Source organism: Helicoverpa armigera, chromosome 5 (assembly GCF_030705265.1).
Source record: "Helicoverpa armigera isolate CAAS_96S chromosome 5, ASM3070526v1, whole genome shotgun sequence".
Taxonomy (NCBI): Eukaryota; Metazoa; Arthropoda; class Insecta; order Lepidoptera; family Noctuidae; genus Helicoverpa; species Helicoverpa armigera.
The window spans coordinates 4,583,138-4,607,832 of record NC_087124.1 but is presented as its reverse complement, the minus strand read 5'-3'; the positions used below and the strand labels follow the sequence as shown (position 1 = coordinate 4,607,832).

The window sequence follows — 24,695 nt, the reverse complement described above, 5'->3', positions numbered from 1 at the left end:
TTGGTTTTCTTTCTTTGTCAAATTATATTCATTATCCAGCCTTATAAAACATTGTTGTTATGTCAAATAATAATATTGCCTATTGCTTATTTGTATTAAAATAATCTAGCAGGCGCCATTTCTACGTGACAGACTTCGTCCTGCCATCGTCAGGTAATTTCATTATGAAACGATTACGTCACGATTGGCAACGGAATGTTATAAGAGCGTAACGGACAGTTAATAGAAATTCGCGCTTGTTTCCTACCGGTCTTTGACGGACACGTGGTCCTCGCGGTGCATGCCTTATAACCAGGTGATAACACCGTAAAACTTAACGTACAATTTTTATTGAAATCAAAAAACTAATATCAACTAGATAGCACTACTATAACTTCAAACTTGCTAAGTTACTTCTCATACTGTGTCTGTGGAAACGGCGCCTTACGAGTTGTAAACGAAATAGTACATGGTATTACTTTAGGAATTAGGAACTCCAATACTTTCATGACATATTGAAGCAGCAAACTATACAATTAAATTATAACAAAAATCTATAACTTTGTACAATATAGAGGCTTTTTTTTTTTTGTCAATATCAAATCAAATGTTAATTTATTCACAAAATATTTACATTAATTGAAAATAAAATAAACTTATATATATATACAACTTAAAACTAATATAGGGCATCAAAAAATTGCTCCTCATCGCTGTCACTGGGTAATGTACCCAAAAGACTGGCAGCATTGCCACGTTGGATGGCAATGCTCAACCTCTGTGCGAAATAAAAGCCAGCCTTTGGGTCCCGGGAAGTGTCAGTGTTAGAGGCTTTAAATTAATTATGGTGAAATTACTGTGACTACAGTTTCCATTGAATACCTTCTTCATCTATAGTGTTGTCCAGAATAAGTACAAATAATATAAAAAAAAGGAAAACCTTAATTAATTTGTCCTAACGGTGTCACATTTACTGGTTTCATAATCAAACAAAATTGTATATTAGATCCTAATAAATTACAAAAACATTTATTATACAATAAATAATATTTTACAATTATAACTCGGAATGTATTGCATGTTGGTGGGGAAGTAGTTCACCAGGGTGGATGAACAGACCCTCTTTGGCTTGCCAGTCGGTGTACGCTCCGTACTGTGAGGTGACACCCACAATCTCACCCTGCCCACTGATTGGTCGGCCAAAAGTTCGACCAGAACCAGCCAGGAACCTGTAAGTAGAAAATAAGGTTTAATTTTCATGCTAAATAAAAAAAATTCTTAGCAGTCACTGGCAATCATCATCAACATCTCAGCCATAGGACAGCCACTGCTGAACATAGGCCTCCCCCTAAGAGGGCACTGGCAATATCAGTTTTATTTGGTCTTAATTTGTTAAGAATTTTCTTACATTTGAATTTACTAAGTCAGGCAGCAGATTTTACATTGGTTTGTTCCCAATATTGAAAATATATAGCAAAGTAAAGTTGCAACTAAGTTCTTTTAGATACTTACGATCCAGTATCAACATGTCTAAACTTAACAGGAGTGTCCCTCCTCCAGAAATCATTATTGCACACGACAGTCCAGTGGTCTCCAGTGTCACCCTCACCATCCTCGTCTCCATAGCATGACACCTCCTGGTTTCCTGACAGTGGGGATGAGAAGTAGTGGGAGTGAAGGTTCTTCTTAGTTGATACATGCTGTAGACGGATGTTGGAGTTGCATTTTACGGGAGCTCTGGAAGAAAAGGTAATTTTAGAGTATTCTGATAAATGGTATCAAGCATTTTACTTTACTAAATGCTGCTAGCAGTTTTAGCCATTGCTGCTGCGCTAAAGTTAGAATGTCGTTATTTTACACCTAGCCGATCAGTGTCCATCCAACTGGGGTCAGGAGTCATAGTTCTACTGCTGTGAAAATCAGTAAAGAATCTTACCCGCGCTTGCATGATTCTCCCATGGGCGCACGAACTAGCCAGTGGCTGTTGTAGTCATCAGCTACGTCCACCGCAGTCACTGATTGCTGGCCGGAGCCCGAACCATACTTCACGTCGTGTGAGTGAAGCCGTAACCTCAAGTCTGTGTTTATCATCTTCAAAATAGAGCCGCATGTTACAAATTCCGCTTTAGATCCTGTAAAAACATATACATTTAATTATCAAACACTTTTTAAGTCATAACTTGCAATTTAATCTAAATCTCGTATCCTCCCATAGCAAAAGGCCACGTAATTTTTTAGAATCGACCGCTGAAACGCTGGAAATAACAAAACTAAATACATTAAAACTTACCTTGTGAGTTTGGGACTGAAATCAAAACGAACAATAAAACACTAATAAATACAGGAGAATTTATGAAATAAGCCATTATTATGCTTATTAATGTTTTTCGATATTCACATCCACACTTTTCTATTGTGTAGCAGAGCAAGAGCTGTGAGCAAGAGCAAGCCAGGGGTGACAATCTTAATAGTGGCAAACGAGAAAACGTATCATTATAGGTCTGCAAAATGAAGTGAGACAGTAAATACATTGAGGTCCTTACATGGAAGTGTCATTTTAATTTGGTAGTATTATAATGTAAGATATTAAAGAAACTGAAATATAGATGGCGTTATTTGTAATGACGATGATGCGCGATTGCGTAGTAGTTATGCTTAGGTGTGTAAGAGGGCGCTATCACATCTTTTATTGGTTCTACTCTTACCCTATCTTTTTTTTCAGCTAAAATAAAAAAATAAATAATAAAAATTTTGAGTTGCATATTGAAGCAATTACTAAAATTTAATGTTTATTATCAATTAGCCAGAAATAAAATAAAATTCAAGAATTTATTTTCTACTGGCAACATTAAATCCATTTTCTACATGCAACATTATGCAAAATTGTCAATCAAACAAATTTGGCTGCCGGTTTGCGCTGAAGTGCTTTTCGGTGTCTTGTTTGTTTTCCAGATTTTATCCCTATTAGTGCTTTATCCACCTAAGTCCGTTAAGTTGAGCCTCTGCTCCTTCGGCCGTGTCGATTTTGTGCTTGAGGTGATCGAAATCTTGTGAATTTTGTGCTTGAGATAGGACTCGTTGACCCGTTTTGTGATAATTAATATTTATCATGTCTAATAGAAAGTGTTGTGTTCCCGGATGTACAAATGGCTTAGGTAAGCATTTATCAACATCCTTAAAACAAATAGTCGTCATTTTGTCACGACTCCACTGAATTCTAACTTGTTACCCTTTTTTCAGACACTACGGGTATTTACATAAATTCCCTAATCCAGATAAGGATAGGCAGCTATTTAATACATGGGTCTTTCATATTGGTGGTGACATTTTGCAACTTGAAAATAACCATATTTTCAAATACCGCCGCGTCTGTAATGATCATTTCGAACCAAAATATTGGTGCCGGAATAACCGACTTGCCAAAGGAGCTGTACCTACAAAAAACATGCCAGGTTAGTTTTAGTAAAATACCCAAATTAAGGTACCTGTTTACCTTAAAGAGTACCTAAGTCTCAAATTTCTAGAGTTGATGTTAGAAAGAAATAAACAGTCATGTTATTTGAGTTTAAAGTAAACTTTCCAAATCACAAAATGAAAAGCTGCAGTAAGTCTAAAACATCTGAATAGAGATTTCTTTGGAGCCACAATTTCTGTATGTACGCAGTATGTCATACAAGAGTTTCTATATTACATTTCAAAATTTACTATATTTATAATTCATATTATTTTATCGTTGTTTACAGGATTATCTTGCTCGAAATTCAGCATTGAAAAAGAGCACTAAGACCTCTTCAGATTTCAGGACCGTCTACATCAAAAGGTATATTTTATCATATACATATAAACAAGCAATTCATTTTATACATACATACATACATTTACATTACGTATGTACTAGCTTCCACTTGCGGCTTCGTCCGCATGGTGTATTGATAAAAGTGGCCTATGTCTTAATCCAGGGTATCACCTATCTACATACCAAATTTCAACCAAATCGGTCCAGCCATTTTTGAGTGAAGTTATTTCAAAGATCATTTATTCCTACAAATTAGGCTGAAATTGAGTAACTTGAATGTCACATTTACCAAAAATCCTTTGCTATTTTAATTTGTTGTAATACTTAAATAGCACTGCATTACACAATTTTGGTACCCTCTTGACTGAATGAATAGGTAATGAATCATAGATCAAATGTTCCAAACATAATATGTGGTATCCATAACGTCTAGTTTTCAAGGTACATGTCAATTATGATTTCTACTACTCTCACTTAGGCATACAAAAAACCATTGCCATGTCTGAAATAATTTACTTTTGTATTACTTTGTTTTGTTTAATACTTGTTTCTTTTCAATAATGTCAACATATTTGTGCATAATATGCGGCACCCATGCGGACAGCATATAGTGTAATTGATAGATAGACACTAGCAATAAATGATGTAATAATAACATATACTAATCACTGAATATTATTATTTACAGAACCTGCGCATCTACATATACACTCACAAGGTTCAATTGAAGATGTACAAATGAAAGAGAATCTTGGTGAGTGATCCTACATACAAGCATTTAATCAGCAATTATTTTACACATATTCTGTCCTGGAACTCCTTCATGCGCCGGATAAAATGTAGCCTCTCTCGATAAATGTGCTAATTTACCTTAAAATCATCTTAAATTGAATTATTTTTGTTGTTCCTGAGTTATAATTTTGCAAACAATTAAAGTAAACTAGCCTCTCTATAAACCTATCCCTTAAGACAAGAGTGATTGATGAAATACAGTTTGTTAAATTACATTTATATGTCATATGCATAAGTCCTAAAATGTTAACATCCTTATCACTACATAGTATAAAACAAAGTCGCTTTTTCTGTCATGTGTCATGTTGTATGTCCCTATGAACGCTCAAATCTTTAAAACTACGCAACGGATTTTGATGCGGTTTTTTGTAATAGGTAGAGTGATTCAAGAGGAAGGTTTTATGTATAATAACATACATTAAATACTGGGAAATACTGTTATCCCGTGCGAAGCCGGGCGGGTCGCTAGTTGATATTATAAACTATATAAAAGAAAAAGTAACTTTGTCTAGTAGTGGGCTGGCTTTAATTAATTCAATATGATTCAAATAATGGTTACTCAATATGAACTGCTACATTCATGATGATGGTAATGATCATCAGCTTAATTGGTTTGTATATAATAGGCACACATTTCTTACCAAATATGTTAATGACCTTTCAGATCCTGTCACTTCAGAATCTCAGTCTGTACACAGTGATAGACAGCCTCATAGTGAAGAAGAAAATGTTGAGGTGGTGAAAGATCTTGGTAAGCAACACAATTGTAATCAAACTTAATAACTTCAAAGCTGAGTTTGCTTGTTACACTCACTATCATGGTTTATTAACTAGGTACTGATTTATAGATTTAATACATATTTCAATCATGGGATACTTTCACACACAACTAGCTTTGATGCTATCTCACTCATATGTACTCTTAAATTCTGCAATTTTTATTCATATGATTCTTATTATTTTTTCAGTGCATCGCAAAGTTAAATGTGTTAGTAAGAAGGCGGTAAAACAGGTTGCTGTTACGAAAACTGAGCGTGCTCTGTATCAGAAAATGCTGCAAGTTGGTGTGAAACTCAGCAAATGCCGTAGCAAGGTTAAAAAGCAGGCAATCAAGATCAAGGCCCTGCAAAATATTACTACAAACCCTCAATTTTAGAAACTCTAGACAAAATGTCTAGCACATCAAAATTTTAACTTTGCTGCAGTTCAGGGAGCACAAAAAGGAAAAAAAAGGCCGGCGTTTCACATTAGAGGAAAAAATTGTAGCTTTGACTATCCTCAAGCAAAGCCCAAAAGGATACAGATTCCTGAGGAAAATCTTTATCCTGCCATCACGCCAAATTTTAATAAAATTAATTAATATGGCAGATATAAATGCTGGTATCAATAAAAATTTGATGGCACAAATAAAAAAAGCCACACTTAAAATGAAACCAGAGCACAAATTATGTGTGGTTCTTTTTGACGAAATGTCACTAAAACCGAATGTGGCATACAATGAAAGGAAGGACAGAGTGAGTGGGTTTGTAACCAATGGGCAAGAGACACTGCCTGAGTATGCAGATCATGCGCAGGTATTTATGATAAGAGGACTTATAAAAAATTATAAGCAACCCGTTGCATACACATTTTCTCAGTCTGCCACAAAGGGACCAGAACTGGCAAAACAATTAAAGGCTGTCATCACAGAACTACAAAATGCTGGTCTTAATGTGGTAGCAACAGTGTGCGACCAAGGAACAAATAATGTTAACTGCATTAAATTCTTGTTACAAGAAACAAGAGGTATTCTGTTAAGAAAATCAGAAGAACCTGAGGGAAATATTATTTTAATAAATAAACAGGAAATCATTCCCTTGTATGACCCACCTCACTTAATGAAATGTATAAGAAATAATTTAATAACGAAAAATCTACTATATAAAAAAGACAACAAAATGCTAATGGCAAAGTGGGAACACATAACTGCACTGCACCAAGAAAACCCAGGCTACAAAGGCATAAGACTGGTGCCAAAATTAACAGACTCCCACTGCATTCCCAGTAAAATTCCACGGATGAAAGTTAAATTTGCTACGCAACTATTCAGCCAAACTGTAGCATCAAATATGGGCTACCTAGCAGGTAAATAAACTTTATTACATAATGTTTTCACATTGCATTATTTTATCGATACTTATATATTATAAAGCTGAAGATTTTTTTGTTTGTATGTTTTCTTAACCATGCTAATCTGAAGAACCAATCCAATCACCAAGGTCGATCAGGTCTAATTTGAAATAATCTTTCACCGTTAGATAGCTCATTTATTGAGGAAGACTAAAAGTGACTTTTAATCTGGGTGCGCGAAGTAGCTTTCACGGGATGCGGTAGAACCGCGGGCGGAAGATTGTATAGTAAAAGTTTTCACAAATTAAAACTGCTCCCAGTTCAGATTTAATAATAACAAGTTTCTTATTGATGACTAGATGCCATAGTAGCCAGTGTATCTGCCTGCCACAGGAGGTCGCGGGTTCGATTCCCGCATAAGTCAAACATTTATGTGTGTGGGTGTTTCTACATATGTACACTATGTTATGTTATTTATAAAATATTTATATTTATATAAGTTCATTTATTGGTTGTCTGCTGTACCCAAATTACAAGCAAGCAATGCTTTGTTTGGGACTAGATTGCGTTGTAAGAACGTGTGAGGAATATTTATTAATATTTTTTTCTTATTTTTGCAGAAAAGGAATAATCTCTCAAGATGCGCAAAATACAGCGGACGTCATCTTGTTTTTTGACAAACTTTTTGACTCCATTAACGGAAGCTTCGGGAAAAGGAAGCACAGTAAACCACTGCTGGGACCTGCGACGCCGAACTCAATACATCACAAAACATGGATGGAGGCAAAAATATTTTTAAAAATATGAAATTTGTGAATGTAAAACCTCGAATGTGGAGTATGTTCCCACCTTAAGTAACTGGGTATGGACACTAGAAGGAATAGAACTGCTTTTAAAAAATTGCTGCGAAGTACGGAGTGACATCGGTTTGGTTGCGGCATCTGAATCAGGATCCAATAGAAAATTTTTGGATCGATAAGGAGTCAAGGATGCCGCAACGTAAACCCTACTCCAGATGGATTTGAAGCAGCATTTAGCAGCCTTTAATAAACAGCCTATCTAGTGTCCATGCCCCAGGGACAAATTGTGAGGCAGATAATTGCCACGCTTTGCATGAAGTTCTCATCACAAGCGGGCCTGCAAAGAACAAATAAATTGTGAGCTCTCTGAGATTCCGGACATTGAATTTACAGCCCTTGAAGACAAAAGCGACCCCGTATAATTGGGGGCTACAATATGTTAGCGGTTATTTTATTAAAACCGCTAAGAAGAAAGTCTTCAAGGGTTGTAGTGAATGTAAAAAATTTAATGTCCGATCAGGAACACGATTATTTAAAATATAGAGAGTATGCTAATAAAAATGGCTTTGCAGTCCCAGCGACTCTCTCTTAAATTGTGTTTCGAATCTGCAGGATATAAATTACACAATAATTAAAAATGTTTGGAAAAAAATATTTAAAAGATTTCATCAAAACATTAATATTTATACATTTGAAATTCGATTTCATAAAATGTGAAATTCATAAAGAAAAATTAATAGACTTTTTAATCAATATATCCTGCAGATTCTTTATTTACAATTACTGTAAAGATATTAATAAAATATTAATAAATAGGAGAGAGTGTGATGATGATACGGATTCCTATAAGCTAAAAGCGAAAAAATTATACATGAAATGTTTTAAAAGAAAAAAATAAATTATATTAAAGGTTATCAGTGTTTTATTTATTGAAAAACATCTTATAAATATTAAACAAAAAGAAACAAAAATCTACCTAGACCCAGTAACCACTGCTTTATGTAGCTATATGTATATATATTGACAAATAGTTTCTTAAACCTGCGTTCAGAAGGCGCCACTTGTCTTACTTAGTTTGGTAGTCGAGTTGGACCTCTATTTCATAATATAAAAAGTACTCTGTGGAGCAAGCAAACCGCAACTGAAACGTCAACTATGTCAAAGTCCAAAGTGACATCCTCTGATTGACTGAATGATAGAATGGAACTGAAGATTGAATATGGATTGAATACGGGTTCCAAGTTGCGGTAGGTTTGAGATAGTAAAATACTAATTATAACCACCAGTCTGCATAACGCTCAGAATACCAAAATGTGATTGTGCGCTTCATCAAAGAAAACTTCAGTATCTTCATTCATGGAAGAGGTCATTTTCTTTCCGCTTGCTTAGGAATTCGTCAACTCTCGTCGGTTTACTAATTCAATATTAATAGTTCGACTCGGAACTTGCTGTCAAATAATTTATCATCATTCGGTCATAATACTGTCAAAGTCAAAAACTTGCGAAATAGGCGAAGTTTACAATTACAAGAAAAGAAAATTGCAACTGCGGTGTGATTACAACATTAAAAAGCTGTCGTTGTGGATTCGCTCGATATTAATGTAATTTGTACAAAATTGAAGTTCCTTAGTCACTGTTTGTCTTTGTTATTGTATTATAAACAAACATGAGTAACAGTGGCTACACTCCTAACACAGGTGTTACAGGTAAATAACCAAAACACTGCAATATTGATAAATATTTTCGAAGTTTCATGTAATGTTAATGTCTCTTAATCCCTACGTTATTTTTTCCAGCACCAATCGATCCCGGTTGGAACGATCCGCCGAAATTTTCATACAACGCACAAACGACACCGAATAAACCGCGAAATATTTTGAACAAAAGAGTTGCATTTCCCTTATCAAGCGCCACGTCTAGTCCTGTTACCATGCCACCTGTGAACCTGCCACCAATGCCTGCGATGTTTCCGCCAGCACCACCTCCTCAAGTACCGAGCATACAGCCGGAAGAAACAGATTTAGACAGCGAAAGTACTCTGAAAGAGGTGAAGGATATACTCTTAGAGCTATTGGATAACAGCAGTGAACTAGGAGCTAAGGCAAATGATATACGAAGAAGGATAGGCGTCATGGAAGAAATGTGGTCAAGTGGGAAGCTAGATAAAAGGATATATGGACAGATGAGGAATTTAGCATATGGTGAGTGAAAAATTTCCTGTAGGAACTTTAAGTTAGTATCAAAATAGGGCAGTTTTTTTTTATTCAGTCATAATCAGATAATATTAAGAAGCTGAGCTGGTCATGCATTGTGAACAAATGGGGCACTGAACTGGGATCCCAAATATGCATTTATGTAATGTTCACTACTTTCCCTTTCAGTACTTATGTGATGTAATGAATTGCTAACTTAAATAACAATGGTTCATTATTATTGGAATAGAATTGTAATTAGTTTTGTATTTGATTATAGAAACAATAACACTGACTTCCTATTTGCATGGTGTCCTGTATGATTTAGCTGTCTTTGTTTCAGCACTCCGGGATGACACACCAAGTAAAGCTGATGATATTCACCGAGCACTGATGGTGGACCACGTCAGCGCAGTCGGCACATGGATGCCGGGCATCAAGCAGCTCATACACAACTGTATAGCTCGCACAGAACTCCTCTCCATCGATAAGGATTAAATTATACATAACATTGGTTCAACTACTATGTTAAAGTTCATATTTTAAATAATAAGTTATTTCTAGATGCTTCCATTTTGCTATAGACTTTATTATTCTGCAATAACATTATATAACAAAGCCATACTTATATAACTAAGTAAACTCCTATAATGGCCAAATATCCAAATTTTATTTTATTTTATAGAGAAAAACAATATAAAAATGTTCTATTAAACCCTGCAATAAAATATACTTATGATATATTTAAGGAGAGTATTGTCATGATTTTTTTAAGTTAAAACTTGTAAGTTTGCCATGTGAAATGTGAGGTACAATGTAAGCTGTGTTGTAAATAAAATACAAATATTAAAAGTATATAATTACTTTATTTTGTTCTTATTTCTAAGAAGTCCATACCTACATAATATCTGTTGTCCTGCACACATTTTACAGTCACTTTATAGGGGAAATACATCTTTCAGAGAAAATAAAAATGGAACTATTACAAATTTTGTCAGGATGCCAAGGTAGGACTAAATAGGAGGAAAATCTTTCTCTTCAAATAACACTTTTACTGTCCATTTAACTTGAGGGGTGCATTATAACCCCTCTATCTACCTAACCTACCTAACATTTAAATGTGGTTTTAAAAACGTACGATCTTTACTTCAAGGTGTAAAAGGTGTGGTCCATCATAACATTTTCCAAGGATAGTTTAAACCTAGCACAAAATACGATACTTAGACCACGTTTTATATTCAGGTGGCCTGAGACCAAACTCAATTGGTCACCACCCACAAATCTTCATCCAAGATTACGTGTACTTATATGCCTCGTTTGATAGGCTTGGGCGCGACAGTGACCCTGACCGGTCGGCACAGCTCGATGAGTTGCGCAGGCTCCCGGCCGCCGCCTTCCTCGACGGCGAGACACACGGATATGTCTACACCGCAGGGTTCAGTCCACACGCCGTGGGAGATCAGCACCTTGGTTAGAAGTCGCACGTTCTGGGTGCCGTCGTCATCTGGAAATGTGGGATCAGTTTATAGTGCTTGTTTCATATTATATCCATTTACTGGACATTTGTTTGAATGTAAAGAGTATAGTAGACTTTTTTACATATTTAGTACGTAGCAGACTCACAGCGTACCTTTTTACTTATAATGTGAAAAAGCCTTATTCTAAAATGTATTTTTAATTCTATTGACTAAATTAACTTTCAGGCTCTTCGGCATTAGGATTTCTTCACAACAAAAATGTAATACAAAAAGTTTTAAGTCCTATGAAAATTGCGGTGGACGGTGGCAATTTTACAGCTAGCTTGGATCACACACCTTTTTTAAATTTTTATTTATTTATTTAAAGTGTGTTGTTTTATTGATTATGATCAAATCAAAATCAAAATCAAATTGTTTTTATTTCAAATAGGCCTTTGCAGGCTCTTATGAAACGTCAAATTAGTTGCACGGTTCCAAAAAGTTGGTCTCATGGAGAAGAGCCGGCAAGAAACTCCATAGACACTCTTTTAAAAAGTAATATTTTCACAAACATTCTATTACATAACAATAGTAAGCTGATAAAATTATACAATGCAACTGAAAGGTAAACAGTAAATCAATACAATCCAAAGAGAAAAGAAAAAGACGTTTAATTGCCAGGGAAGCCACACATGGAGAGATGAGTTATCGCCATATAATATCTTTATCGTCAACGAAGTCTTGAATTTTATAATAAGCTTTTTTAATGAGGGTGGATTTTACAGTGTTCTTTTTTATATCCGTGAGATCGGTTACACACTTAGGCAGCTTGTTGTAAAAACGGACACAGTTCCCTAAAAACGATTTATTTGATTTCGTTAATCTGAATCTCGGAACTACTAGTTTGTGCTTGTTTCTTGTATTAATCGAATGTATATCACTTTTAACAATAAATTGATTTAGGTTTTTGCGTACGAACATTATATTTTCTAGAATATAAAGAGAAGGAAGTGTAAGTATTTCAATTTCTTTAAATAATTCTCTCAGTGACTCGCGAGGGCCGAGGCCATAAATTGCACGAACTGCCCTTTTCTGGAGTACAAATATTGAATTTACGTCCGCCGCTGCCCCCCACAATAAAATACCGTAGGACATTATACTATGGAAGTAAGCAAAATACACGAGCCTAGCAGTAGCAACGTCAGTAATCTGTCTTATTTTTCTGACTGCATAAGCTGCGGAACTCAGCCTTTTTGACATTGCTGAGATGTGGGCACCCCATTGCAATTTAGAGTCTATGGTGATGCCCAAGAAGACGGTTTGACTAATAACATCTAACTTATTATTGTCCAGAACGATATTGAGCCCTACTGGTGTTACATTGGGTAAAGAGAATTTAATACATTTGGTTTTAGAAGAATTAAGAAGCAAGTTATTCGCGGCAAACCACTTGCTCAGAATAACCAAGCTATCGTTTACGTTTATGGGACTAGATTCCTTTCTGTTAATTTTGAAAACAAGGGAAGTGTCATCAGCAAATAAAATAATATCAGAGATCTCAGACATCATATACGGGAGATCATTTATATAAGCTAAGAATAAAAAAGGACCTAAAATTGAGCCCTGCGGCACGCCCATTTTTACTAATGACCCAGATGAAGTAGAGCCACTTATGTCCACTACTTGCTGTCTATTTGATAGATAGGAAAGGACGAGCGCGAGAGCTTTACCACGAATTCCGTAGTGGTTCAGCTTACAAATGAGAGTGTCGTGGTCAACGCAATCGAACGCCTTAGAAAGATCGCAGAAGATGCCCACAGCATCCCGCGAATCTTCCCAGGCGTTTAAGATTTGGGTGATCAATCTTGCACTTGCGTCAGTGGTAGACCTACCCTTTGTGAAGCCGTACTGACGGTCATGAAATATGGTGTTTAAATTAAAATGTCTTAACATCTGGTCTAACATGATCCTTTCGAAGATTTTACTAAAGGCTGGAAGGATTGAAATAGGTAATAATGATGATAATATTAACAGTCCACTAACTAGTATTATGATGATCGAGCGGCCTGAGATGGTCTGGCGGCGGCACGAGCGCATGCGCGCGCGTGTCGGGGTAGGCGACGCGCACGCGCAGCAGGCGCGGCGTCTTCACGCGCAGCACCTCCGCCTCCAGCGCCACGCCCGCCACCAGCCCCGCGCTGAACCGCACCACCGTGTCGTTGTCCGCCGCCGGCTCTAAGATATGTGCTGTGCACATGCGTATCTAAAACATAAACAAATAGCTCAGATCTGACTATTATGATGTCGTCCAGTCTGATTTGCGGATGTCTCGAAAGTTAGCTATTTGCGTGCCTCTAAGCAACTTCCAGACTCAAACATTGTTATTGACAGAATGTGACCATTTGAGGATATTAAGGGTAGGTAGCCAGTCGCACGGATGACCATCAGCATCAATTTTAGGAGATGGCGTTAATATTGTGAGCTTGTGTGCCATTTTTACTTTACGTCTTCAGTTATCGATATTGGTAACCAAAAACTGCTTAACTACTGTTGCTACTCTTACTACTGCTTGAACGACATGATAGTCAATATTGTTCGGGTAAGAGTTGAGAAGCCGAAAATCGATCTCAGTGGCGTGCACTTGGAGAGGCCTATGTCCAGCAGTGGACTGCGATAGGCTGATGATGATAATGATGATGATGAAGAGTTGAGAACTTCATAATATACCCTCTGAGTAAACTAATATTCATTTGCACCTAGTTTCTCTGGAACCCCAACATCTTCACCAACGAACCACAAAAAGACAAAGAAAGTTTCCTTACATTAATATTAGGCTTGGGTATGACGGGCAGCGGCGCGGACTGCAACAGCGGCATGACGGCGCGGGCGAGCGCGGCCGGCTTGTGGTCCGCGTTCATCGACAGCTGCCGGAACACTGCGATCGTGAACGGGTCCGGCTCCACTCCTGAGTGACAGAATAGGTTTATTGTAGTTAGGTATTTTTGCTGTTATGTAATTTTAAAGAGGATGATGGTGAATGAGAACTATGTGTGGTGTGATCTGTGATCACGTATTGTATATACAAAGTGCATACGTATTGCTTAAAGACATAAAGACTACGAGTCAAAGAGTACACAAGACAAGGTTAGGAGAAAGCCAACAATTTTTTTTATTGATACAACATAATAAAAAAATACAACTGCAAAATAGGTCGACATCATGAAAATTATTATTTTGTTTTGGAACCAGCTAGTCGCTTGTCAGACGTTTTTGCCGTCACATATTTGTAATTTTGGGAAAGACAATTCTGTCAATTCAATTTCAATCACCTGCAGAAGCCAACAGTCTATCGAGCAACTCAGCATGATGCGTGAGCGCGGCTGCGGCGGACAGCGCGGCGGCCACTCCCGCGCCGGCGCCCGGAGTCACCGCGGCGCCCGTCAGTCGCGCGGGCGCCGCCGCCGCGCACAGACGCGCCGCGCTTACACGGAGCGCGAGCTGCCAGACAAACGCGTTGTCTTGCTCTGATACGCCGCTGAATTGGTGCTGCAGTCTGTTGATGTGGAAAAGATAAGAAGTTAAAATATGTCTAGCGATCCCAATATTTTATCTATCTGTTTTGTTATTGATGTATTCAGCTCTATCAAAAGTTGTTTTGTGCTTGACAAGTTCAGACCTCATTAAGTCTCGTGGAGCTTTTACTTATTGCAATTTAGAGGAATCAAATATAGTAGTAGAATAGTTTAGACTGCGAGGCGACCCCAACATAGTTAGAAAAGGCTTGGAGATGATGATGAATTTAGAGGAATCAAATGGTCAAGTAAATTGGTGGGAACTTTACGAACTGTGACCTGTGGTTGTGGGATTTACATCTACGTGTTACCTGAGGCAGTCGGTGGTGAGATGCGTGAGCGCGTGCGCGGGCGGGCCGGCCGGCGAGTGCAGCGCGGCGTGCAGCGCCAGCACGCAGCGCGCGAACACCATCGTGAACTGCGCCGCGCCAGACACGCCCGGCTCCATCTCCGCTAGTCTACAACCATAATAACAAAGGTTTTATCATCAATCAAACTTCCCAGTTAGGTAGAAACAACTTTGAGAACGAGGTGAACAGGAGAATTCAGTTGGGTTGGGCTGCATTTGGGAAGCTACGTCGAGTTCTAACATCATTGATCCCACAGTTAAAGACAAAAGTCTTCAATCAGTGCGTCCTACCTGTCATGACTTACGGAGCCGAAACGTGGACACTGACGGTACGGCTGGTCCACAGGTCGCTCAGTCGCTCAGCGGGCTATGGAAAGGGCTATGCTTGGCATTTCTCTGAGGGATCGCATCAGAAATGAGGTAATCCGTCAGAGAACCAAGGTCATCGACATAGCCCACCGAATCAGCAAGCTGAAGTGACAGTGGGCTGGCCATATTAGCCGAAGAACCGATAACCGTTGGGGTAAACGAGTTCTAGAGTGGAGACCACGCCTCGGCAAACGTAGTGTAGGATGTCCGCAGGCACGGTGGAGTGATGACTTGCGCAAGACGGCTGGCAGGAGCTGGATGCGAGAAGCCGAAAATCGATCTCAGTGGCGTGCACTTGGAGAGGCCTATGTCCAGCAGTGGACTGCGATAGGCTGAGGATGATGATGAATATGACATCTTCCAAGTGGTTTACCAAAAATATTATAAACTCCAACTAACTTGTTGAGTTGTTCCTCAGCCGACTGCAGCATGTTGAGTCGCACGCTGTTGGACAGCGCGGTGTTGTCGATGTGCTGCAGTACCGAGTCGAAGAACCGCCGCACCGCACTGTCGTCCATCGCCGACTCGATCTTCTCGGCGCTTGAGCGTTGGGCGTCACCTGGATACACAAATAATGTGCCATTTAATATGCTAAATACCTGTCACCTCTATATACTCCTATGTGCTCCTCTATATACTCCCCCTATGTGCTCCTCTATTGACTCCCCTATGTGCTCCTCTATATACTCCCCCTATGTGCTCCTCTATATACTCCCCCTATGTGCTCCTCTATATACTCCCCCTATGTGCTCCTCTATATACTCCCACTATGTGCTCCTCTATTGACTCCCTTATGTGCTCCTCTATATACTCCCCCTATGTGCTCCTCTATTGACTCTCCTATGTTCTCTCTATATCTCCTATGTGCTCCTCTATATACCTCCTCCCCTCTGTTGCTCCCCTATGTATCTCTATATGCCCTCCTCTATTGACTCCCCTATGTGCTCCTCTATATACTCCCCCTATGTGCTCCTCTATTGACTCTCCTATGTGCTCCTCTATATACTCCCCCTATGTGCTCCTCTATATACTCCCCCTATGTGCTCCTCTATATACTCCCCCTATGTGCTCCTCTATAACCTCCCCATATGTGCTCCCCTATATACTTCCCCTATGCAAACTACTGTATAGACCAAATGGCAGACCAATCGCTAACCAATCGAAGGTCATTGGTATATGGTTGGTCTTATATTAATAGCAGAATGCCCGCTAAGGTTAAAACTGCTATTGCCATTCAATTTTGGTGCAAAACATTATTAACTTAGCAGAATTGGGCCCTAGGACACTGACGATAGTAATCCATGTTATATCAGTCATATAACTCACCTATAGGCAGGTAGGGCACCAGATGCGGCATGGTGTCTCGTAGATACGTGTAATGCTTGATGGTGTGGTCTTCGAACAACGGTAGCATGGTGGGGCAGTGCTGAGCAGCGTTCAGCACCAGGATTAGGACGCACATGTCTTATGTAGGTGTTCAGAAAATGTATTGAGGAATAATGGCGAAAAAACCCTGATACCATCGAAAGATTGCTTCCATTTTTGGCAGGCTGTTTGAGGTTTTTGGCAAAAAACATAAAAATATCATATTCCTAAACTGGAATCCGAGCCCAACATAATTAAGGAAATGCTGGGTAAATAATATTATCGTAACTTTTTCGAGCAATCCACTAGCCTCTAGCTAGCAGGATAAATTACCTCAACCTTAATACGTCAATATTTTCCAAATCTATAAAAAAAGGATACAGGCCGGGTCCTCAACATCAGGTTCGGGCATGTCGAAGAATGGATGCACGGCCAACAGGCGCGTCGTCAGAGGCAACACCAATGACGCGTGAGAGCTGCCCAGACGTTGTACGCAACGAAACGTTGAACGCTTGTCCTGGAGCATTTTAATCATATTATTCTCTTATAAAAATGAACATAAAACTGCAAATTGTTTGCTCCGATGTTATAATAAAGTCCACGACGCTTGTTAGATAAAAAATATTTAAAAAATCTTAGACATCAGTTCAGTGAGTTAAACTACAAAAGTAATGGTAAAATATGGTTTTGAGAGCTTTCTTGAGTAAATAAGACTCAAGAGATATTTTAAAGTTTTGTTTGATGTGTTCTAGTAAGAACTGAAGCAACAATTTTACCGGCCCGAAATATTTGCGATTGATATGGACACTTTCCCCGCCCAATGGCCACATATACACAATACGCTCTCGACAGAAAGAGGCCACTGCCCAAATGTGGGACAACATATCGTAATTAAAAAAAAAATATAAATAAATATTTCTGTTGTTTTACATTACCTGCGGATATCTCTTGAGATTCTCCAATATCTTGTCGATGCACATCTCGAGGCAGGTCTTGGAGGCGACCGTGCATGAGCCCAGCATGCGATGCAGACCTTCTCTCACATCCATAGAATAGTCCTACAAACAAGGATATGCTATGAATGAAAACCTTCTCCTTTTTGGAAAGTCGGTAAATAAATAGTATTTAAGCTATGTATAATTCGACAATAATTAAAATTATATTATTTAAAATAACAAAGAAATAAAGATGAGAATCTATGTAAATTTTATTTAAATCGACTATAAGGATTTTCTCAAGATTGTATGTAGGTTATTCCAGTACCAACCTCCAAAGCCCCCAATATAGTCTCAAGCTGGTCTTCCCTCAAGACAATATGATGCGCGATACGAGTCAGACTGTCGATCGCACGCAGACGCACGTCCTCTATCTCGTCGTTGAACATGTCTACCAGGAAGTCTAGCGAGGTGGTCGCGAATACTGCATTCTCCATAGATAGTTGGCATACTGCGTCTACGGCTGCTGTGCGTACCTCTGGAAGATGATTGAAAGATTAAAACAAAAGTTATTCAGAACTGAAAGCTCATACATCACTCAGCTCATTACTCAGCTCATTACTCAAGCTCATTACACTGAAAGCTCGTAAAGATGTTGGTCTATTCTCGCTTTTCTGTCAATTAAGTGGGCGCACAAGCGTAATCTTTCAGAAGATCTGTCGGATGGCTAGCTTATAAAGACTGCACATGTGTCTAATAGTCTATTAAGCAGACACTTGTGTGCGACAGTGGGCTGACTTATATTATCCTGTTTATACAGTACACTGGGTGCTTTTTTGTGATGGGAAATCATCGAGTGACTCCTCCTGCTGTGGGTTAGCAGTGATGAGGCAATGTCAGACTTTTACTGACTAAAACCTATCATGTTCCTTTGTAGGCCTTTTATGTACCAGAGCAATGGTAACTCTTTCGAATAATTCCGCAGCCCCGGCAGGCCTTGGCCCTGCTGTGGTGCTGGGCCGCACTGAGGGTACACTGGGTGCTGCGGGTGCTACATACCGCAGAGCTCGTCCTCGAGGCCGTGCACGAAGGCGCCGGCGGCCCCGCCGGGCAGCAGCTGCACGGTGGCGCTGTGCAGCAGCTGTCCGGCGCGTCAGTAGGCAGGGTGCTGCGGGTGCTACATACCGCAGAGCTCGTCCTCGAGGCCGTGCACGAAGGCGCCGGCGGCCCGCCGGGCAGCAGCTGCACGGTGGCGCTGTGCAGCAGCTGTCCGGCGCGTCAGTAGGCAGGGTGCTGCGGGTGCTACATACCGCAGAGCTCGTCCTCGAGGCCGTGCACGAAGGCGCCGGCGGCCCCGCCGGGCAGCAGCTGCACGGTGGCGCTGTGCAGCAGCTGTCCGGCGCGTCAGTAGGCAGGGTGCTGCGGGTGCTACATACCGCAGAGCTCGTCCTCGAGGCCGTGCACGAAGGCGCCGGCGGCCCGCCGGGCAGCAGCGGTGGCGCTGTGCAGCAGCTGTCCGGCGCGTCAGTAGGCAGGGTGCTGCGGGTGCTACATACCGCAGAGCTCGTCCTCGAGGCCGTGCACGAAGGCGCCGGCGGCCCGCCGGGCAGCAGCTGCACGGTGGCGCTGTGCAGCAGCTGTCCGGCGCGTCAGTAGGCAGGGTGCTGCGGGTGCTACATACCGCAGAGCTCGTCCTCGAGGCCGTGCACGAAGGCGCCGGCGGCCCGCCGGGCAGCAGCTGCACGGTGGCGCTGTGCAGCAGCTGTCCGGCGCGTCAGTAGGCAGGGTGCTGCGGGTGCTACATACCGCAGAGCTCGTCCTCGAGGCCGTGCACGAAGGCGCCGGCGGCCCGCCAGCAGCTGCACGGTGGCGCTGCAGCAGCTGTCCGGCGCGTCAGTAGGCAGGGTGCTGCGGGTGCTACATACCGCAGAGCTCGTCCTCGAGGCCGTGCACGAAGGCGCCGGCGGCCCGCCGGGCAGCAGCTGCACGGTGGCGCTGTGCAGCAGCTGTCCGGCGCGTCAGTAGGCAGGGTGCTGCGGGTGCTACATACCGCAGAGCTCGTCCTCGAGGCCGTGCACGAAGGCGCCGGCGGCCGCCGGGCAGCAGCTGCACGGTGGCGCTGTGCAGCAGCTGTCCGGCGCGTCAGTAGGCAGGGTGCTGCGGGTGCTACATACCGCAGAGCTCGTCCTCGAGGCCGTGCACGAAGGGCGGCCCGCCGGGCAGCAGCTGCACGGTGGCGCTGTGCAGCAGCTGTCCGGCGCGTCAGTAGGCAGGGTGCTGCGGGTGCTACATACCGCAGAGCTCGTCCTCGAGGCCGTGCACGAAGGCGCCGGCGGCCCCGCCGGGCAGCAGCTGCACGGTGGCGCTGTGCAGCAGCTGTCCGGCGCGTCAGTAGGCAGGGTGCTGCGGGTGCTACATACCGCAGAGCTCGTCCTCGAGGCCGTGCACGAAGGCGCCGGCGGCCCCGCCGGGCAGCAGCTGCACGGTGGCGCTGTGCAGCAGCTGTCCGGCGCGTCAGTAGGCAGGGTGCTGCGGGTGCTACATACCGCAGAGCTCGTCCTCGAGGCCGTGCACGAAGGCGCCGGCGGCCCCGCCGGGCAGCAGCTGCACGGTGGCGCTGTGCAGCAGCTGCCCGGGCGCGTCGTCCGCCCAGCGCCGCCCCGACGCCCACGCGCCGCTGCGAACCAACTCCGCGCCGCGCTCGTGGGCTGTGCGCTTTTTCTACAAAATTCAGGGTTTATTTATAATTTACATATGACGAAAGAATTGCTCTATTTACAAAATTCCGTTTAGTTAAGATAGAGCAAGGTTTATGTAAGAATCTATTTCCACTTCTGTCATACCTTATCTGGAGAATAAATAGACCCAGACAGAAATTCCATGAAACAAAAGCACTTACCTTCATATTACTCATGAGCTGCTTGTCCAGGGTTTGGAGCAGGAACCGGTCGGAGACAGCGCGCGTGGTGCCCAGCAGCGTGCAGGCCAGCGCTCGCACTTGCATGCACAGGTCGTTCACTGCGGAGCATATGCGGACGAACGCGTCGTCTACTAGGCGCATAGTTGTCTCTCCGTCAGAGAAGGTTATTGTGCTGAAAAGAAATGGATGTAGGTAATTTGTAGGTATAATTTAAGAACTTATTGGATATACATAAACAGCCTTACTTATAAAAATCAACAAATCATCTTCTAAGCATTGTTTTAAGTAATTACTACTTAAAGCCTTAAGTAGTGATTAAATTATTTTGACCTATAAACGTTGTTTAAGCGTGTCTTAAGTAATGAACAGATAATGACATAAAAACATACTAATTTCTCAACACTACCGGAATGTTGGTAGCTTAAAAAAATATTTGTCATCAAAACGTTGTGTAATGGCAACAATGGCATCCGTAAAATATAAAATTAAAAAGTTGAGCTGTCAATAAACCGGAAATGAAAAATCAGCTGGTAAGAATCCAGCCATTTTGATAATTAGCGGGTTAAACAAGGGTGTGAGGCTACTTAATTTGACAGCTCATTTAAGACATTGCTAAGAAAATGATTTATTTCAGCCACGTTTATAAGTAAGATTTTTTCTTAAACATCTCTTAAGTATAACTTATTATTTTATAAGTAAGGCTGAGAGGCTTCTAAAATATTGATCTGGATGTGATGAAAAGGAGAACATTCATTTCGTACCCAAAACTGAAAGTGCCGGCCAGAAGAAAAAAATAGTAGATTCTTGTAGAGAATAATGCCCTGAAGATTTTTTACTATTACAAGAATTGTCTACAATTAACCCCCAGGCTGCTATTTGACTTTGAAAATACCAAAAAATCCCACAATGTTTGGAGCATTACATTACAGCCCCAAACTGGAGAAGCCAGCCGTTGCCTTCAAACGACTTCTATTCGACCTGGGAAGTCATCAAATGACCCCCCTCTCGCCATGAGAAAGTCAGACTCTTACTGACTAAAACCCATAATGGGGAAACCAGGGCGGCGATAATCCTTTCGAAGAATCCCGCAGCCTCGATAGGCCTTGTCCCCGCAAAAATATCGTACTATTCTTGTCGAGGATGCCCTGAAGATTTTTTATATTGTAAGGAACGTCTTCGGTTAACCCTCAGACTGCTATTTGGGTTTATCGTGAATAAAAATCTATGCTTGAATGAGCCACTCAAAATTCTATAGGGGCGAGGGGGAATGGGATGCCTTCGTCTCCTTCTGCGAAGCACGCCAGAGAAGGAGGCGGTGGAATAACTGAGAGTTCGCGCCTCTCATCCCAGCCGCTGAGGTGGACGTGGAAGACACCACGCGCGTCGGGTGTCGAGAAGACTCCCGCCACCGTAGACGTCGGTCTGTGGGCGGTGACTTTAGAGAGGCTCATCGTCCCTTCGCCACCTTGAAGACTACAAGCCCGTTTCGGCGGCGAGCGTTGACCCAAGCCCTTCTCAGACAGTCAGCAAAACCCAGTGGGGCCCACCAGGGTCAGAACCTGCCGGCGCTGCGAGATTGTGCGAAAGAGTTACCGCGGCCCCGGTACAATATCAGAAGGAACATGATGGGTTTAAATCAGTAAGTCTCCTCGGTGTAGCAGGAGGGTATATGGTAGACGTTCAATTAGTAAAAAAAAAATGCTTTGGACGTTATTTGCTGTGACATTCAAGTATAGATTTTTATTCACGATAAACTCAAATAGCAGTCTGAGGGTTAACCGAAGACGTTCCTTACAATAGTAAAAAATCTTCAGGGCATCCTCGACAAGAATCGTACGATATTTTTGCGGGGACAAGGCCTATCGAGGCTGCGGGATTGTTCGAAAGAATTATCGCGGCCCTGGTTTCCCCATGATGGGTTTTAGTCAGTAAGAGTCAGACTTTCCCACAGCGAGAGGGGGGGGGGTCATTTGATGACTTCCCAGGTCGGGCAGGAGTCGTTTGAAGGCAGCGGCTGGCTTCTCCAGTTTGGGGCCGTAATGTAATGCTCCAAACATTGTGGGATTTTTTGGGATTTTCAAAGTCAAATAGCAGCCTAAGGGTTAATTGTAGAAAATTCTTGTAATAGTAAAAAATCTTCAGGGCATTATCCTCTACAAGAATCTACTATTTTTTTCTTCTGGCCGGCACTTTCACTTTTGGGTACAAAATGTTCGAGACTTGAATGATCTCCTTTTATTGATTCTTTTGCCAATGCCTGTCAGGTTTTTAGCAAAAAAATAAACTGTGACGTTGCAGTTTTGTAATAAACATCTCAGACAAATTAAATAGCTTAAGAGCTTACTTGTCAGGATATTTGTTGCCCAGCACCCACACTAGCTTGAGAGCAGCCTCCCTCACAATCTCATAATCATCAGAGAGTGCCAGGCACACCAGATCATATAAGTTGGCACTCAGATTCTGTCCTCTCTCATGCATTGTGAGGAGAGACTGAAATGCTCCACAGCGGACTCTGGCATCCTGAAATATTTCAATTTATCGTAACAGCAGGTTATTATATGCATATTATTATTGTTGTATTATGGCTTACTGAATAAAAATCATTTTAGGTAAGGAAGTTGTACATAATTGGGGCAATGTGAACACACTTCTGTAGGTTGCAAACCAAGAGTTAAGTTGTGTACTTTAGCTTGCATAGCTGATGCAGTTTTCCATATTTCTGTGCAAACCTAAAACTATGTAAACTATATACACAACTATGAAAAGCTGTGTAAACATTGCAAGCTATACTAAACTCAGTCTGCACTCTGCTTAACTTTACAGTGCAACTTCACAATATAGCCATTTTATCATATTTTTATTCGAAAAACTTATAACGTCATACCTCAGCATGAGAATAATCACCAAGCAACTTCACAATGGCATCAGCTTCCGTAGACATCTCCATAGTTCTCTCAGACTCTGGGTGTATGGGATACAGCTCACTGATCAGCTGCAGGCACCTGCACTTGACCTGGTGGCTGGTGTCCTTCAGGTTGTCCTTGGCGACTGCGACAAGGCGCATCATGAGAATCTTGTCATCACTGAGCTTGTTACCGAGTTTTAGAAGGGTGGCTATGCCTTGTGCTATGACCTGGAATTGGAGAGGGTAGCCTATATGTGATCTGTTCAAATTATTTGCATGACTTTAGATGGAACACTCATTTATGAAGTGTAATGGAGATAGTGACAGAATTATTTTCTTGTGGATACAAAATGTGTGTCATTATTGTAAATAGTGTAATTTTTTTGTTATTCAATGTACAGATATGTGGAATGTGCATGTTTATTCACTTGAGATAACAGCAAAGATATGAATTTTACAACATTACCTTATGTGAAGTTTCATTTTTGATCAAGTGAGCAGTTTCGTCAATCAGGTTATTGAGATTGGCTCCAGGGCATTCTAAGCCAATATCACAGAACAACCACAGTATCTTAACTCTCACTACAGACTCCTCTTCAGACTGGAAGTGTTCTGACAACTTCTTAATGGCCTCCTCAACGTCAGACTCTTGGAACTGCAGGCAGTCAGAAATACGCAGCAGTAGTTGAAGTGCCTCGTCACTAGATTTGCACTTTTCTAACAGACCCACGAAAGCGGCGGCCGAGCTGCCTATCAGAGGCTTCTTAACAAGGTGCAACTTCTTCGTAGGCGGACCATCCTGTGAATTAAATGTTCGTTCATGTTTGATGCTTAGGATGTAAATTGTAGGATCACCGCCGACAGCTAAGGTTAGGTCGCTATAATTATTACCTGGAATGATTTGTTGTACTCCGCCAAAGCCCTCTTTTTTAGTACGGCAGCCATAGTATTAGTTTTAGGTTCGTTTTAAGTTGTTGAACGTGTAAGTGTACTAGCAAAACTGAAATAAAAGCGGTTTTAGTTCATGTTTATATTTTCACCACACAACAGCAAGCTGTCACATTGCTTCAAACGTCACAGATTAAAATTTAAAATAAAATCCCAGATTATTAATTCTAATGACTGTTTCATACTTCAAGTTCCGGTTTTCCAGAA

General features: G+C 41.3%; 3 protein-coding genes and 1 long non-coding RNA gene across 4 annotated transcripts; 2 read left to right on the top strand and 2 right to left on the bottom strand.

Moving 5' to 3' along the window:
• Nucleotides 1–10: 10 nt before the first annotated feature.
• Nucleotides 11–1,170, top strand: LOC135116923 (uncharacterized). The gene is made up of 2 exons (XR_010276498.1): nt 11–556; nt 810–1,170. It is a non-coding gene; the product is annotated as an uncharacterized LOC135116923 (long non-coding RNA).
• LOC110371608 (stromal cell-derived factor 2) lies at nt 975–8,690 on the bottom strand. The gene is made up of 5 exons (XM_064034731.1): nt 8,605–8,690; nt 2,270–2,412; nt 1,916–2,111; nt 1,492–1,716; nt 975–1,208 (listed from the first exon to the last, which is right to left on the bottom strand). Exons 2-5 carry the CDS (start codon nt 2,343–2,345, stop codon nt 1,037–1,039), a joined length of 669 nt encoding a protein of 222 aa, XP_063890801.1. The 5' UTR covers nt 2,346–2,412; nt 8,605–8,690; the 3' UTR covers nt 975–1,036.
• A 277-nt stretch (nt 8,691–8,967) lies between these two features.
• Nucleotides 8,968–10,532, top strand: LOC110383797 (steroid receptor RNA activator 1). The gene is made up of 3 exons (XM_021344706.3): nt 8,968–9,182; nt 9,273–9,677; nt 10,012–10,532. Exons 1-3 carry the CDS (start codon nt 9,143–9,145, stop codon nt 10,164–10,166), a joined length of 600 nt encoding a protein of 199 aa, XP_021200381.3. The 5' UTR covers nt 8,968–9,142; the 3' UTR covers nt 10,167–10,532.
• On the bottom strand, nt 10,515–24,634 carry LOC110383791 (integrator complex subunit 4). Its single transcript, XM_064034730.1, has 16 exons — nt 24,432–24,634; nt 24,007–24,339; nt 23,520–23,768; nt 22,980–23,155; nt 20,615–20,807; nt 20,262–20,436; nt 18,048–18,253; nt 17,716–17,838; nt 17,162–17,297; nt 16,742–16,879; nt 15,815–15,974; nt 15,009–15,155; nt 14,455–14,678; nt 13,948–14,090; nt 13,169–13,388; nt 10,515–11,172 (listed from the first exon to the last, which is right to left on the bottom strand). Exons 1-16 carry the CDS (start codon nt 24,483–24,485, stop codon nt 10,973–10,975), a joined length of 2,877 nt encoding a protein of 958 aa, XP_063890800.1. The 5' UTR covers nt 24,486–24,634; the 3' UTR covers nt 10,515–10,972.
• Nucleotides 24,635–24,695: the final 61 nt, after the last annotated feature.

What these genes read in the sequence shown, in the direction of transcription:
- LOC110383797 (XM_021344706.3), top strand. Translation starts at nt 9,143, where the DNA reads ATGAGTAACAGTGGCTACACTCCTAACACAGGTGTTACAG. An exon ending in TCCTAACACAGGTGTTACAG is followed by an intron (nt 9,183 to 9,272) that starts GTAAATAACCAA and finishes TATTTTTTCCAG; the next exon opens with CACCAATCGATCCCGGTTGG. An exon ending in GATGAGGAATTTAGCATATG is followed by an intron (nt 9,678 to 10,011) that starts GTGAGTGAAAAA and finishes TCTTTGTTTCAG; the next exon opens with CACTCCGGGATGACACACCA.
- LOC110383791 (XM_064034730.1), bottom strand. Translation starts at nt 24,485, where the DNA reads ATGGCTGCCGTACTAAAAAAGAGGGCTTTGGCGGAGTACAACAAATCA. An exon ending in AGTACAACAAATCATTCCAG is followed by an intron (nt 24,340 to 24,431) that starts GTAATAATTATA and finishes TTTAATTCACAG; the next exon opens with GATGGTCCGCCTACGAAGAA. An exon ending in TACCCAAGCCTAATATTAAT is followed by an intron (nt 13,389 to 13,947) that starts GTAAGGAAACTT and finishes TTTATGTTTTAG; the next exon opens with ATACGCATGTGCACAGCACA.
- LOC110371608 (XM_064034731.1), bottom strand. Translation starts at nt 2,345, where the DNA reads ATGGCTTATTTCATAAATTCTCCTGTATTTATTAGTGTTTTATTGTTC. An exon ending in TTCAGTCCCAAACTCACAAG is followed by an intron (nt 2,112 to 2,269) that starts GTAAGTTTTAAT and finishes ATGTTTTTACAG; the next exon opens with GATCTAAAGCGGAATTTGTA. An exon ending in GGAGAATCATGCAAGCGCGG is followed by an intron (nt 1,717 to 1,915) that starts GTAAGATTCTTT and finishes CTTTTCTTCCAG; the next exon opens with AGCTCCCGTAAAATGCAACT.